Below are 15,401 nucleotides of genomic sequence, written 5' to 3'. Positions count from 1 at the left end.
TTCAGTAATCTTTTTTCTTGTTTTTAAAAACATACTGACTTCGGTGCCATGGCTTAGCTGGTTAAAGCGCCTGTCTAGTAAACAGGAAATCCTGGGTTTGAATCCCAGCGGTGCCTTCGGTTCCAAGTCCTAACCTAACACTGTTTGGCCGTGGCCAGTTAGCTCAACTGGTCAAGAACATCATCTGGAAACAACCAAGTTGCGGATTCAATCCCTCGCCAGGGCCTACACAGGAAGCAACCAAAAAATACATACTGCCTCCTTTCTTTTTCTCCTCTCTCTGTCTCTCTAAAAATCAATAAAAATTAAGCCCTGGTCAGACAGCTCAGTGGTGGGAGCATTGTCCTGGAGCACAGAGGTTGCTGGTTTGATTCCCTGGTTGGAGCACATACAAGAGCAGCTAGGTGTTCCTGTCTCTTTCACCCTGCCTCTCTCTCTCTCTCACAAAAAGAAGCCTTTTAATATCTTGTACTGAGTCCTAATATATAAAACAGTTCAGCTTTCCCCCCCCTCATTGCTACTGGTAGCAAGAATGAGATGAATTGGTTGTCCACAGACTAATTTGACTTCTTAATTTTCCTGTGGAGGAGAAAACCTTTAAAATCTGTCTGATCCTTGCTAGAATTGTCATAGGCAATAGTGTAGGGGTATAGACCATATAAATAACTATAAGCAAGCAATCTGCGTTGCCTGTCACTCCTGGCTGATGAAGAAACAGTATAACTGTCGCTATCGGACCCAGGGTCTGTCTGGCCAGTAGGAGTAAGTTTATTGCTAAAGAAATGAAAACTGCTCCTTCCTTCAACAAATCATCACCTATCCATTCGATAAAACCACCATCCATCAGATACTTCCTGGGCAAATGTAGAGTGTGCCTTACATACGGGGGCTTCGGCTTGCTCAACCCTGTGTCCTCCACAGAGTCTAGTATAATTAGCACAAGGTAGGTACTCAAAACATACGTGGGGACCAAAGATCTTATTCTTGAACTCATGACATTAGGCTCTTGGGGTGGGCAAAACTATTTCTAAACTTTCTACTACAGTTGCAGAGATAAACATTACAGGCGTGGAAGGGCTTCCTCAAAGCTCACAGCTGCAGCTACAGCTTAATTCCATCCTGCCAGCCACCTGAACAGAACGGAAATCAGTCCTGCCTGCAAAGTCCCTAAGACAAAGAATGAATTTTACACTTCAAGACACAAGACTAATTTGTTTATTCTGTGTGTTCTATAAGTTCAGGAGGGAAACCTTTGACAAATAAATAAATAAATAGATAGATAGATAAATAAATAAATAATCAAACAGAGACTTGAGGGCGAAGAAGGGGCCGAGGAGGGGGAAGCGGACTCTTTGCATAGTTCTAAATGAACAGAAGGTGGCAGCAGTAGGCAACGCGGATTCTCAGCAGAAAGGCAGCACTTGCAAAAACCAGGAACAAGAGGCTTTGAGAAAGGTCAGTAGGTGACTAACTACTTCTTCGTCAGAGACAGTGGTGTGGAACGTTCGTTCTCTCTACTGGGGCTGAGATGCAGTGTCTTACATGATCTGCCTGGGCATCCCGTACCCGGTCATGCCTGCCTGGGAGGCGCCCTTGTTGCTGCCCATCTGCAGGCCTATCACGTTCTGTCCCTGGCGCAGCTGCTCTTCTGAAAATCCTCTTCGATTCTGCTGGGCTTTCCTAGGCAGAGGGAGTGAGATGGGAAAATGTCATTCTGACGGTTTGCAAACCCTTCCCAAGTTATGCAGTTAGATAGATTTTAGTGGGGAAGGGGGGATGTCACTGGATAGAAGAGCAGGCCCTATCCTAGGCTCTGGTCTGGCCATGAACTATGGTCCTACCCTGAACAATGGTCTTACCCTGAGCTTCTACCCTGAACAATGGCCCTGCAACAATGGTCCTACTGTGATACATGAGCTCTTACTCATTAGAAGCCTAAGTGGTGTTCTAAAATCTCCAGCAAGATCAGAAGCTGCCTCTCTGAAGACTTCGCTCTTAGATTGCTTGCCTGTCATCTTCTCCCTCACAGTGACTTCAAACCCTTATGAAAATTAAAATCAGCTCTATTACAAAGCATGTCATTAATCTCATTTCACCCTTCCCTGTAAAGGCCAATGTTTAATTATCCATTATAGAGCTGAAGGACCTACAAGTTATAAAACGGAAATTTCTTACTCTAGACAAGAAGTCAGCAAACTTCAGTTAAGAGCCATATACTAAATAATTTTGGTTTTGGGGGCCATAGAAACCATGATAGGTCATTAATAAAGCCTGGACTAAAAGCAGGGTTTCCACTGGCCAGTATCTAGGAGAGTTTACAGACCAGGTTCTTTTTAAATGACCCAGACTTGCACCTTTTTATAACTGTCAAGAAGAAAAGGAGAACAGGGAAATGAAGAGTCAATTATCTGTTCTTTTTTCTTCATTTCCCATTGAGTTATTGGGTTGAATTTAAGTTCCTTTGCTATCCCTAACCACTGGAAAAAAAAAAAACCCAAGACAAATCTCCTTAGGAAAAGACCCTTTACTGACATGACCATATACTTTATTATCCAGATCAGGCCGCTTCTGAGAGTGAAAGTAAGAGCTATTAATAAGTACACTGGGACAACAGGCTTGAACAATATGTCCCAGGCAACTAGGGCATATTTTCCCTTCATTAAGTGGATGCATAGGTAGATAAATAGGTGAAAGATAGATAGATAGATGATAGATAGATAGATAGATAGATAGATAGATAGATAGATAGATAGATTCAAGGCTACGTGGGTCATAGTAAATCCAAGTTTGGACATCAAGCCGCCACCACCAAGCAATTCAGTCCTGCTCAGTCTCAGGAGAGACAGACCGGGGCAGAGCTGGAGGATCCAGTTATCTAGTAGGAAAGGCCCAACCGCTCATGCCTTCGGTTGCACTGAACATCAGTCAGCATTGGTCTTTCCTTACCCTGGCCTGGGGGACTCCGTTGTGGGACTAAGAGCGCTTGTCCCTAGGGACTTTTGTATTGAAATAGCCCCTGGGAGCTACGAGGTTGAAGAGCTCCCTGTTATTAAAATCATCCTCTGCACCAGCTCAGCTGAGAAGGGGTGTTACCTGTGAAACCAGGATGGCTCTCCCCGGTAGCAGCCGTCATCCTTGGTGACTGCGACACTGCCCAGAGCCATCAGAGTCCTCTGCACAGCCGCCATGTCCTTCCCTGAAAACCAGTGAAGAGATTAAAGCCAAGCAGGTGTCAGCACCAAGGAATCTGGAAAGATGGGGCTGATCTTCCAGAAGGAGGTTCTGATAGCAGTCGCATTCAGGAGACAGGGATTTCAACTAGTTCTCAAAGGTCTGAAGACAACCAGAGCCAAACCTCTCAGAAAGGAATGAAAAAATTTTTTCTCGGGTTCATTCTCTTCTATATGGTGCACACCAGAGAGGCCTAGCGTCTAATGCATTCGAAGATGCTGTGTGTGTGAATCCACATTCCAAACACTTGGCAACTCAGATCCAGGTGGGCCCCTGCAGTGAGCAGGCGCCCTGGCCTGGGCGGGTGCTGCAGGCTGTAAAGGGCAAGTCCTGGGAGCAGGCTGCAGGGGTGGACTGCAGAAGGTTTTCCTCAGGACGGGAAAGAGAAAAGGAGGCTGGGAAGAAACTGGTGGGATGGATTCACTGCACGAAACCCCAGGTGGCTTCTCTCTTTCACTTTATCTGGGTTAAAAGGGTCTAAAATCACCCATGTGCATCAAATTGTGTATTCACTCAGCTATGTGGGCTGGAGGCCGGGCAAATGAAGAAAAACAAATCAACACAGAAAGCACTCAATGTGACACATTGATAGGCCCTTTATTTTGTGCTGCTCGAAGAAGCTAATGGAGAAAACAAATAACGGGTGGGTGTGCATGTATGGGAGAGGGAAGGAGAGAGAAGTGTGGTGTGCCTGTGGGAGGAGAAGCACTGTGATAGGAGGAGCCCACTGTCTTAACCCACGGCCAAGATGACTGGACCCTCCAGGTCAGCCTGCTCCTCCCATCTTTTCTCCCTTCCTTCCTTCCAGTTGGCTGACAGGTCCTGGACTGAGAAATATGCCACTGTGTTTCGAACTAGATTCAGGGTCCGTGCTAACCGAGTGTGTGGTATAAAAGCTACAGGCACAAGGTGAGAAAGGAAGGTGAGCTGGAAAGGGTAAAGGCACTCACTCAACAGCTCTCTTCAGACTGAGTGAATCATCTCTGGTCTTGTGGCCCAGCTGCTGCAGCTCAGTCACTGGGAAATACAGAATTCTCGGAGAAAGGCAGATGGAAAGTGAAAATGGTGTATAACTAAGAAAATAAGCAACTAAGGCCCAGAGAGGAAGTCCAGTTTAGGATGTCCATTTGTTCGAAGATGAGAGAGCATATCCTTCTTCCCATATCTCTCTCAGCCATCCCGTTAACCATGGGGAAATTCCTTGGATCCTGAGGCTCTGTGGGGCTGGTTAATGGATACAGGGATGAAATGCTGTCAATGGAGAGTCCCCCAGACTCAAGGGACAGGCGGGGTGGTGAAGAATGGAGAATCTGGGTGGCAGATAGGAGGAGAAGAGAAAAAGGAATACTGAGAATCAAGACAGAAAACTCACGATGGTAATTAGAATGGTTCTTTTCTTATGCAGATGAAAAACATTTCTGTAACTGTCACTGAATAACAGGATCCTTGAATAGTTTTTAAAAAATAGAGCTGTGGTGATGTTATTCTGAAGGTTCACTCTGGGAAGAGAGAGGGAGAGGGTTTGCTCTTAAGTAGTGAGTCATTAAAGAGAACCTAGAGAATGATCAAGTGCCGTAAGGCTCAGGAAGGTTAGGGTGTATCACTCATCTCCTCTGTGTACAAAGAGCACACTGAAACTGTGTCTGATGGTTGGAAAGAGCGGGTCTGGTACACCCAGCTTCTGGGAATGTGTGGTGCTGGACAGAGAATTCAGCCACAGACACTCCCCTGGAGCCATGGGTGCAGAAGCAAGTTCTGTTAACCATGGACCCAGACACCTTCACAAATGACACAAAATAAAGGATGGACAGAACTAAGTTGGGGGGGAAAGGAAGATATCTAGAAACCTAAAACTATAAATACAATCCCACCCTCACCCCGGACAGTGGAAAAGATAGCAATTACATGATTGAGGCAAAAGAAGTTAAGGAAGGAGGCATTAGACCAGAACAACATGAAAAGGTTTTACTTAAGAGAGTTCCCAAGGCATGAGATTTTATATAAATTATAAACTGGAGATTTAATTAATTATGCAACATTGATCCATAGAATTGATGTTACTCCTCCCAGTGTATGTATAGAAAAACTAATTTAGGCCCTGGCTGGCTGACTCAGTGGTAGAGTGTCGTCCTGGTGTGTAGAACTCCCAGGTTCAATTCCCAGTCAGGGCACACAGGAGAAACAACTATCTGCTTCTCCACCCCCTCCTCCCTCTATCTCTCTCTCTTCCCCTCCAGCAGCCATGGCTTGAATGGAGCTAAGGTGGCCCTAGGCACTGAGAATGGCTCCATGGCCTGCCTCAGGTGCTAAAAATAGCTCAGTTGCTGGGCAATGGTGCAGCAGCCCAGACAGGCAGAGCATTGCCTGGTAGGAGGCTTGCCACATGGATCCCTGTTGGGGCTATGAGGGAGTTTATCTCTGCCTCCACGCCTCTCACTTAATTAAAAAGAAAAAAAAAGAACTAATTCAGGGAGATTAATTAACATGCTCAGTCACCCAACAAGTGAACCAGGGCCTGGCTCTACCTCTGGTGTCTGAAAATAAAGCCTAAAAATTGTCCATTGGGCTGCCCTCCATGGCCCCATTGCAGACTGGCAGAGGCACCTACCTGCCTTAGAGATCAGGGATGACCCACAGGGATGGCAGAGACAGCAGAGGGAGGGCACTGGGGGAGAAAACAAGGTCAAGGGCACCAACCCCAAATGGCGGGAAGTCTTTGAGTGCTTTTGTCTGAAATAATTTCTCCAGGTCTCAACTAACTCAAATATGATTAAAGCATGAAAAAGCCGTTGGGGCTAGAATCCCCATCAGTGTGCAGATCAAGTTCATTGTTGTCAAGATTCTAAATAACATAATGAACAGAAACCGGTGTCTGTAACTGATTCATATCTAGCTTGTTTTTTTTTTGTCACATCTGGTTAGTTTTCTAATAATGCCTCCGGCACTCTTGGGCTGACAAAATGGCAAGAGGATCTCTATCCAGTCTCACTTCTCTTGACACTTCAGAAGCCCAGGTCAGGTGCTGTTGGGTAGAAGGGGGGTGTTGGTGGAGGCTGCTTCTTGTCACTGGGGGTCAAACATATATATATATAAAAGCCTAAAGGGACAGTGAGAGGAAGCAGTTTCCATGAAGTGTGCTAGGGAGAAAGCAACAGATGCTAAACTGCTGTGCCGCCCCCAAGCGCACCATCTGCCTGGCCCTAGAACAAAGCCTGCTTCAGGCCGGGGCTTCCCAAGCTTCTTGGATGATTTAAGGGATGGCGAATTTGAGGTCATTTCTTGGAGAGAATGATTCGACTGGACTGGGGTAGGGCCTGGGGGGTTATATTTTTAATAAACCCCACCAGGCAGTTTGAGAAAATGTGACTCCCAAACTAGACTGATCATCAGAGTTCCCTGAGAATCTTAAAAAATCAGAATCTGGGATAATCTGCCGAGCTGATTCTGATGAAGCCAGATTGGAGCTGGAGCAAGCACTGCTCTAATTCTTTGGTTTTCAATTGTTTAAAAAATCAAAACGTCTGGCCTGTGTTAAGTACTAAGTAGTGTTTGTTAACAATAACTGCTTCCTTCAGAGATATCTTCTATGAAGTCAAAGAGTAAAACCAATAATTAGAAGGGCTCCGATCCAAGTTGTGAGCCAGCTCCGAAGCCTGGCAGCTTGGAATCTCTTCGCTGCCTGAAAGCTACCCCTAGATTCTTTGTCAAGAGTTTGAAAACCACTGTTCAAGGTTATTCTTCCAAGACGACAGCCCTAAAAGAACCACCAACTAGGTGCTGGGAATTTTCTAGATGTTCAAGAGCAGAAATGAGACTGAGCCCTCTTAGTGATCTAAAAACGAGACCACTGGCCACAAGACGGGTAGTAACACACGAAAACCGAGAGGCCAATCGGGCTACGTGGAATCTTTTTTTTTTTTTTCTGAAGCTGTAAACGGGGAGAGACAGTCAGACTCCCGCATGCGCCCGACCGGGATCCACCAGGGGCGACGCTCTGCCCACCAGGGGGCGATGCTCTGCCCCTCCTGGGCGTCGTTCTGCAGCGACCAGAGCCACTCTAGCGCCTGGGGCAGAGGCCAAGGAGCCATCCCCAGCGCCCGGGCCATCTTTGCTCCAATGGAGCCTTGGCTGCGGGAGGGCAAGAGAGAGACAGAGAGGAAGAGGGGGTGGGGGTGGAGAAGCAAATGGGCGCTTCTCCTATGTGCCCTGGCCGGGAATCAAACCCCAGTCCCCCGCACGCCAGGCCGACGCTCTACCGCTGAGCTAACTGGCCAGGGCCTACGTGGAATCTTCTATTCCCTTATCACAGGGAAGCTAGTATTAAAATCTGAACTTGTGTTAAAAAAAAAGAAAAAAAAGATGGTGGCATAATAGCTTCCCTATCTCACCAGCAAACCTTTCCAGAGAGGCTCAGATAGCAGCTGACACTTTCACTTGACAAGAGAGTGTTCCCCGTTTTCCGCATTATCACAAAGCAATGTTTCTCCACGTGTGGTCTTATACTCTAAACTAACAAATGATCATCTCTGGAGAGTGGGGCCAGGGGTTCTGCATTATAAGGACCCCTGGCCAACCCAGGGATTCTTAATGCCAACCAATTTTGAGGGCAATTACCCTAAATATACTAGAACAAAGATTTTGTTCTCTTAATTTTTTTATCACTCTCATGATAGCTTATGCATGTCTCTGAAGAAAAAAAACAAAAAACAGAACAGTAAGAAAAGGAAAAAGAAAAGAATATAAAAAAGCCCAGAGAGATGTTATATTGGTGGGGAAATTCAGGTTGGACACTCTACTTTCAATACTAAACTTCAGTCCTATGGTCAAAGCTCTGCTTCAGAGCCTCTTCCATATTATATCAGTTTTGACTTGTCCTTGCTAATCTTAGATTGCTGGGGGGTTTTTGTCATTATTGGACTTACAGAGAAAGCAATCAGTGGATGAAGAAACTATTTCTTATTTCCCTGAGAAATAACTTAGTGATAGCCCCCATTCTCTGTTCAAGGTAGAGAAAATATTGCTATAGTCAATGGTGAACTATCAGAAGGCACACTGGGCTTGCACTGTGGGTTTGATGAATTGTTGTTGCTTGTCTCCCTGGAGAAACTCTCTCGGACAGTGGTTCTCAAAGTGCGATTCCCAGACCAGCAGAAGCAGCATCGCCTATGAACTGGTAAGAAATGCACATTCTTAGTCCCCACTCCACACTTACTAACTCAAACTCTGGGGCTGGGGTCCAGCAAACACCTCGTGTTTTAACGAGGTGATTCTGATGTCCACTGGAGTTTGAGGACCCCTGCTGGAGGTAAAGCAGGCCAAACACAATAGTGAGCAGCACCTGGAATAAATGCTAGAAAGGCTGTTCTGATAGAAAAGGGGGCTTCAAACAAGAGGTATCTGTGATGTCTCAAGTCACTACAAGTGCCTCACAATAACCCACAAATATCTCTCGGATTGGGTGAAATGCCTCTTTGCTCTGCTGTTGAGGAATAAATGACACATGCAGTGATGCCCTACCCCCGCCCTGAGAATATATTTGGACTTTCCAGGCACTACACCCGGATGTAAAACCACACCTCCTCCCTAACACCTAGTCATCAGGAAGAGGGAACAGGGAGGCCTGACAAACTATGTGTCCAGGATCATTGTCAGTAGAATCACTGAGAAGAGTACCTAGATTTGATTGATCTGGGAGTCTTTTTTTTGGTATTTTTCTGAAGTTGGAAATGGGGAGGCAGTCAAACAGACTCCCGCATGCACCCCACCGGGATCCACCTGGCATGCCCACCAGGGGCGATGCTCTGCCCATCTGGGGCGGTGCTCTGTTGCAACCAGAGCCATTCTAGCGCCTGAGGCGGAGGCCACGGAGCCATCCTCTGCGCCCGGGCAAACTTTGCTCCAATGGAGCCTCGGCTGTGGGAGGGGAAGAGAGAGACAGAGAGGAAGGAGAGGGGGAGGGGTGGAGAAGCAGATGGGCGCTTCTCCTGTGTGCCCTGGCCAGGAATCGAACCCGGGACTCCTGCACACCAGGCCGACGCTTTACCACTGAGCCAACCGGCCAGGGCCTGATCTGGGAGTCTTGCCTGTTCTGACATTCTAGAATCTCCATGTGTAATGTTTACCAGATAGTTATGCAAAGAAACCCAAAAGGTTAGTTGCTGATGGATTTACAGTAGGGAAAAGAAGCCAGCGCTTATTAGGTGTCTATTAGGCATTTCAAGTATTTAGTCTTGACAAGAACCCTCTGTGGGAGGCACCAGACCTGTTTACAGGGAGGGGCATTGAGGCTCTGAGAAGCTAAGCAGCTTAAACAAGGTCACACAAGTAGGATGTGCCTATCGAAGAATTTCGACTCACCTACCTGGCTCCAAAATCATGCTCTTTCCACTGTACCAAGATCTTAGGGGTCTGGAATTGGGGAAAAACATCAAGAAGGTATTGACCAGGAGGTGGTCAATAAGGTCAATAAGGTGACCTATGAAGCCTGCCCCTCCCTATTGCAGAGTGGCAGATGAAATGAGGGCAAAGGTCATCCAGGCAACCCTACCAACTTCTCTGTGAAGCCCTTAAAAATCCATTTGTTACAAGACAGGATTTACGCCTTTCAGCCTTGCTCCTGTGCCCTCAATTTGTATTAGTCTTTGAAAGAGGACGGGCAATAACGGTAGTAAGTTTTACATTGATTATACTCTCTCATTGTCAGACACTAGTCTAAGCATTTCTCCTGCCTTACCTCACATACTCCCCATATCAACCCCATGAAATAGGTAAGGATTATGCTCATTTTACAGTCGAGAGAAGTGAAGCTTAGAAAAGTTCACTGATACATGTAGGGCTGAGGTTTGAACCACGCAGTCTATTTTCTGACTCAAGAGTCTACACTTGACTCAGCATACTGAACTAGCTCTCACCTATTCTTTCTTTTACAAACACACCCTTCCTGTTCTTGTTCCTCCTTTTCTCTCTTTCCCTCTTTTCTTCCAAAGATGCTGAAATCCAACCTGCAGTTTGCTCTCCTCTGAGTCACAGCCAGCTGAGACAGCCCCGTCCCTGCCCACCTCTGCCCTTTCCTGTGCTCCCCCCCAGGGCAAATCTGAAAGTCACCAGCCAGGCTTCCACGTTCTCTCATCCAAGAGGGACTTGCTCAGTCCCATTGCTCTAAGTGCCCTCACTTCTTCCACATCGCCAGCTTCCTCCCAGGGGAACGTCTAGAATATCCCTGTGCTTGGGTTGGTTTCTGAACCATTCAGCCCTAGTTTCTTGTTTAACGCCCTGGACCTTTCGTTCTGGTTCCCCCATCCCGTTCTAAACAATTCACGTTGCATCTAAAAGGATTTTCAGGGTAGTGGGTACATCTGGAGCCTCTTCGTGTCTAGATAAGTGAAGCTAAATGAGATGGCATTTGGCAAGCCTGGGCTCCTGCAGTTTCACATGTCTGTGACGTAATAGCACCATGTTGTCACTGGGCAGCCGTGGACAAGCAGAGCCCTACTTGGGAAAATGTTGGGGAGAGGGGTTGGGGAGCTGAGAGATGTCGAACATAAAACTCCTGCAGAGAAAGAAGGGAAGTAATCAAGCAAGGAAGGCTGAACCTGCGGGAGCCACAGCCACGTGCATAGAATCAGGACTGACTGTGAGTAAACTGAAAACCACAGTCAAGGTGTAGAATAGTAGGGAGAATCTGGCACTGAGCTAAGCAAATGGCTAGTCTAATAGCTTTGTATACAGACACGTACACTCTCCTACACACACAGGCATGCCAATCATGCCTTGCAGCATCGCTCCGATGCTGGCACACTCATCCTAAAACTCATGAGTGACAGCCACCTCTTGCAGAAAGGGAGTGGCCTCAGTTGCTGAGTCCCTGTGCTGTACTTGCTAAGGCTACCGCCCCTCCCCCATGCTCTGCTTAAACAACCCACATCCCCACCTCTTGCTCCTTTGCACAGTCACCAGTTCTGGCCTGAGCTTCAGGCAGTGATCTTGGGCAAGTCAAATATCCCCTCTAAAGCTTAGAATGAATTTCCCTGAACTTCAGTCCTCAGCTGCTCCTCCAGAGAGAGGGCCACCAAGCCCTGGACACTCCTACGCATCTGCTTTCCTACGACCATCTATCTCTACCTATTGCAAGACCTACCTGTCGCAGGTCACCCACAGCACCCTTGGGGTGAGTTTCTGCCCCTATTTTCTTTAAAGCCCATCCTTCTGCCCTGGAGCAAGACCTGTCAGTGTCTGCCTTGCTTACTTTTTCTAGGAGCATTAACCTGTCCTGGAGTCCGCAGGTTCATTACCCTATCTCATGACTGTCAACCTCCCTCTTTCCTAAGAGGCATTTCACACACAAGGCTGGGCAGGTGGTATAGACCTCTACATGCTTTGTTTGTCAAAGACCACTGCTTCTTATCTCCCTCCCCTTTCACTGTCAGCTCCTCTTGGGTATAAAGTTTATCAGTATAATCTTTGGAAAAGCAAGAAAGGTGAACAAAAGATCCTTAGTAATGGAAAGACAGAAAAAAACCCTATGGATCCACACCTCCCACACACCTCCCAGGTTCTCATCCTTCTATGCTTCCTGTGCTTGGGGAGCCGCGTGGGGCCCCTTCCCTTTACACAAACCTCCTAGTTAGCACAGAGGCTCCAGCCCTTTGTCCCACACAGCCCTGACTCATCCCTCTCTTCAGTCTCATCAGTCACCATCGTGACTCAACAGCACATTCATAGTAGCGGTGAAGGCAACAGCTTCCTGGCCAAAGTGCCGCATGGCAGACTAGCTAAGGCCTTATTCTTTGGCATCAGAAAGGCTGGATATGAGTCCCGGTTCTGCTAATTACTAGCCAGCCATATGATGTACACATATAACCATGGGCAGGCTCCAGTTTTCTCATCTATGAAATAAGCACATTAATGACATTTATAGAACTGTAGAAGAATTGATTGGTGATATGTAGTAAAGCACTTGAACCATGCTTAATTCATAGGAAAATATCAATAAGCAGTAGCTATTGTTATTAGCTCATCCCATTGATCACAGGAAAGTTACGCCATTCTCAATGTCAGCAGAACCATCCGCGTCACTACTCCGAGTATCCTTTTGGGCCAGCCAGTGATGACCGCCAGTGATAATGAGCACGAGAGGGCACGGTCAACCTGGAAACCTGCTTGGACTGTCCGCACCTCCCCTGCGCCCAGGCAGGACTAGTGTGAACAGTTGCATGGGCGTGCACCTACGGTTGGGCTCAGGAATATTAAATATTATGACCATTGGTCCCATATTCTCTGGCAGTATCTCCATTCACATCATTTCTCCCAGTAACGGTGAATTGTTGAATACGCTTAGAAATGTGATTTGATTTTTATGCCTCTTAAGATTTCTTAAGTCAATTTACAAATGTGAAAGAAGAAATCACTTGTCATTCTCTCTGAGAGAGTATGTACCCTGAAGGTATAATCACCAAGCTCCCAGATAATAGTTTAATAAACTATATAGTTGAATAAACAGTTGAGGTGCTTTCTATTTGCCAGACTGAGTGACAGAAGTGCACCAGGTGGCTTTATCTATGCCCCCCTCTTTGGGTGTGTCAGACCCCCCCACTCTCTTCCAGTAGCGATCATTTGTTCAGAAAGGGTACAATGTGGGAGGGATAGCAGAAATGAAAGGCATCCATGTAACCCTTTTAGCTTCCTCACTGTTTACTCTTTAGTTTGTTGGTTCCTGCTGTGCCCTGGGGTGAGCATTCCATTAGAGGAGCACACCCCTTTCAACAGAACATCATAAAGGCGAGGCTGACAGCACCCGGGGTGACAGCTGGTAACCGCCCCCCCCCCCACACACACACACATACACAAGCACAGGGAAGAACACTGTGAGCAGGTTTCACAAAGAAATGGGTAAGGAGAGGGAGGGGAGAACAATCCCAGAAGGCACAGGGCTGTTTACCTTCCCATAAATCCACTGTCTGAAAAATGTCGGTGGTCCTGACGCCATAGATCTCCGCAGCTTTTAGGAACTGGGAGATTTGCTCCATCTGCTTAAAAGCCATCTTGGACTCTGAGATCTTGGCAATGGGCTCTTGTCCAGGTGGGTATAAACTATTTATCAGCTTGCACAGGACCTGAGGAGGAAAGGAGGGGACACCATCGGTTTTCCCTTCATACTTACCTGTCGCTAATGCAAAGTGAACCCTAGCCCCCACAGGACACAGTGGACAGGTTTGGGTACAGGCAAGTCTTGGGTCCCAGGAAGGCATGGGCTCTGGGCTGAGTGGCCATACCATACCCCAGAGACCCAGGCAACCCCGTTCCCAGGTCTGCTGCTGACCTCAGTGAGTCCAGTAGCCTGGGAATCCCCTTCCGTGCTTGCTCCTCCCTTCCATTTTCTAAGTGAGGTTATGACTGTTTACAGACAGGGCACAAAGTACGGGGACGAGGCCAGGATCCCAGACTTCTATACAGGGATGAGCTAGCGGCTGTACCCAAGGTCGTCAAATACTGGAGTCTCACATCATTTCTTCTATCAAAAGGCAGATCCAAATCAGGCTTCAGTAACTCATCCCATAGCTAATGATGTGTACATGAACTGAACTGGGTACCCTCTTCTTGGGTACTGACAACCCAAGTGCTGGGCAACCCAACAAAAGTGTGGGGTAGTAGTTATGTAACAACAGTTCATCACACTCTGCAGGAAAAAGAGGGGCTTGCTTGAATCAGCAGAGCCTGTGGTCCCTGATCCTCTCATTTCCCAAACTCACAAAAGCCATCTGGTCAGAAAAGTACTTATCACGTAAGGATTCCCTTCAGGTTCCTGAGAACACCTCCATTAAACAGACAGACATTGAGCAGCCGAGGGAGCATGGCTCTGGGAAGGAAGGTGGTTAGTCCCCCAGCACCCCACCACCACCCCTTTGTTTTACTATGTAACCAGCCCGTTCCCCTGGGGAAGGAATGGCTCCAGATGAGCGGATGCACCAAAAAGTCTGGAGAGATCTCAAAGAAATACTTATCTCTATTCTCACTGGGAAAGCAAAAGGGCTTCAATTTGCCAGGAGCTCAGAAGGAAGCTGCAATGTTGAATGGGTGGAGAATCCTCTGAGCTAGCTAGGGAATTGTGCAGGGAGCCCACATCTTCCCTTCCTGAGAAATAAAGGCATTTCCATTCCCTCCCCAGGGGGCACAAAGCTGGCAGCGGCAGCTCCTCCTGCAGCCTTCCCTGAAAAGAGAAGGCTCTGGGGGGGTTTTCGTTCCCACTGGTTTCGCCATCCTTACCGTCCCGTCCATTAACCATTGCTGAAAATGGGCCCTGCCCGGGGGCGGATGCTCTATGTCCTCGGCGCACTGCAGGATGATCCAGTCCACCAGCTTGTTCTCCAGGTCCGCGTCATACTTCTGCTCGATCTTCTCCTGCACCTCGCGGCTTAAGCCGTAGCTCGGGCCCCTGTTAGCCATCTCTGCAAGAGAAGCGAGGACACGCGCGGCATCCACACAATAGCAGCCCGGGTTCCGCGGGGGCTGGGAGGTGGCTGGGCCGCCTGGCCCAGCGGCAGAAAGCAGGCAGAGAGCCGGGCGTGGTTTAAATCAAGGAGCCAATGAAGCCACTGGGGTTTCACCTACAAACCCGGGGAAAAAAGGGCAGCCACGCGCCAGTGACTAGAATAAAGCCCCTGCGGTTCCTGGGCGAGCGGGGGAGGGGCCGGGGGTGCTGGAACCCGCCTCTCGGTCTCGCCTATTAAGGAGATGAGATGATGTACAGGACTCATAATGGCAATCGAGGCTGAAGGCAAGAAGGGGGTTGGGTGGTCGTTTCTTACCCCCTGTAGTAGCACTTTGCAAAGGCAGGAACCCTGAGGTGGGAAAGCTTAGGTAATTAACAGGCAGAGAGGTGAGCCGCCTGGACGTCCAGCTGCTGATGCTGCATGGCGTTTGAACGAATGGTGCGCTGATTCGATTTTCTCCTGGATGAGGAGGGTCACGCCAAGGCCGTCGTTAAGAGCTTTCCAAAATGCCAGCCCCCTCACGCGTTAGTCAAGCCCGCTCACTCCCTCCCGCAGAGAGCTGCTTTCTCGCTGCACAATCCTTCTCCCTGCCCCCACCTCTGCGAAAGGCAGCCGGTGGTATCACCACCCAGCTGCACAGGGGATGAGGCCTGGGAGAGGGTCCATTCAGTCAGCTGCCCA

At 48.0% G+C, this 15,401-nt stretch overlaps 1 protein-coding gene across 1 annotated transcript; it reads right to left on the bottom strand.

The window, feature by feature from the left end:
* Positions 1-1,192: 1,192 nt before the first annotated feature.
* Positions 1,193-14,960, bottom strand: TAGLN3 (transgelin 3). The gene is made up of 4 exons (XM_066347007.1): positions 14,494-14,960; positions 13,169-13,343; positions 3,094-3,196; positions 1,193-1,680 (listed from the first exon to the last, which is right to left on the bottom strand). Exons 1-4 carry the CDS (start codon positions 14,671-14,673, stop codon positions 1,539-1,541), a joined length of 600 nt encoding a protein of 199 aa, XP_066203104.1. The 5' UTR covers positions 14,674-14,960; the 3' UTR covers positions 1,193-1,538.
* Between the last annotated feature and the right edge of the window lie 441 nt (positions 14,961-15,401).

The sequence above is a fragment of the Saccopteryx leptura genome, chromosome 8 (assembly GCF_036850995.1).
Source record: "Saccopteryx leptura isolate mSacLep1 chromosome 8, mSacLep1_pri_phased_curated, whole genome shotgun sequence".
Taxonomy (NCBI): domain Eukaryota; kingdom Metazoa; phylum Chordata; class Mammalia; order Chiroptera; family Emballonuridae; genus Saccopteryx; species Saccopteryx leptura.
Note: the sequence above shows the minus strand (reverse complement) of the source record. Positions and strands in the feature narration are given on the sequence as shown.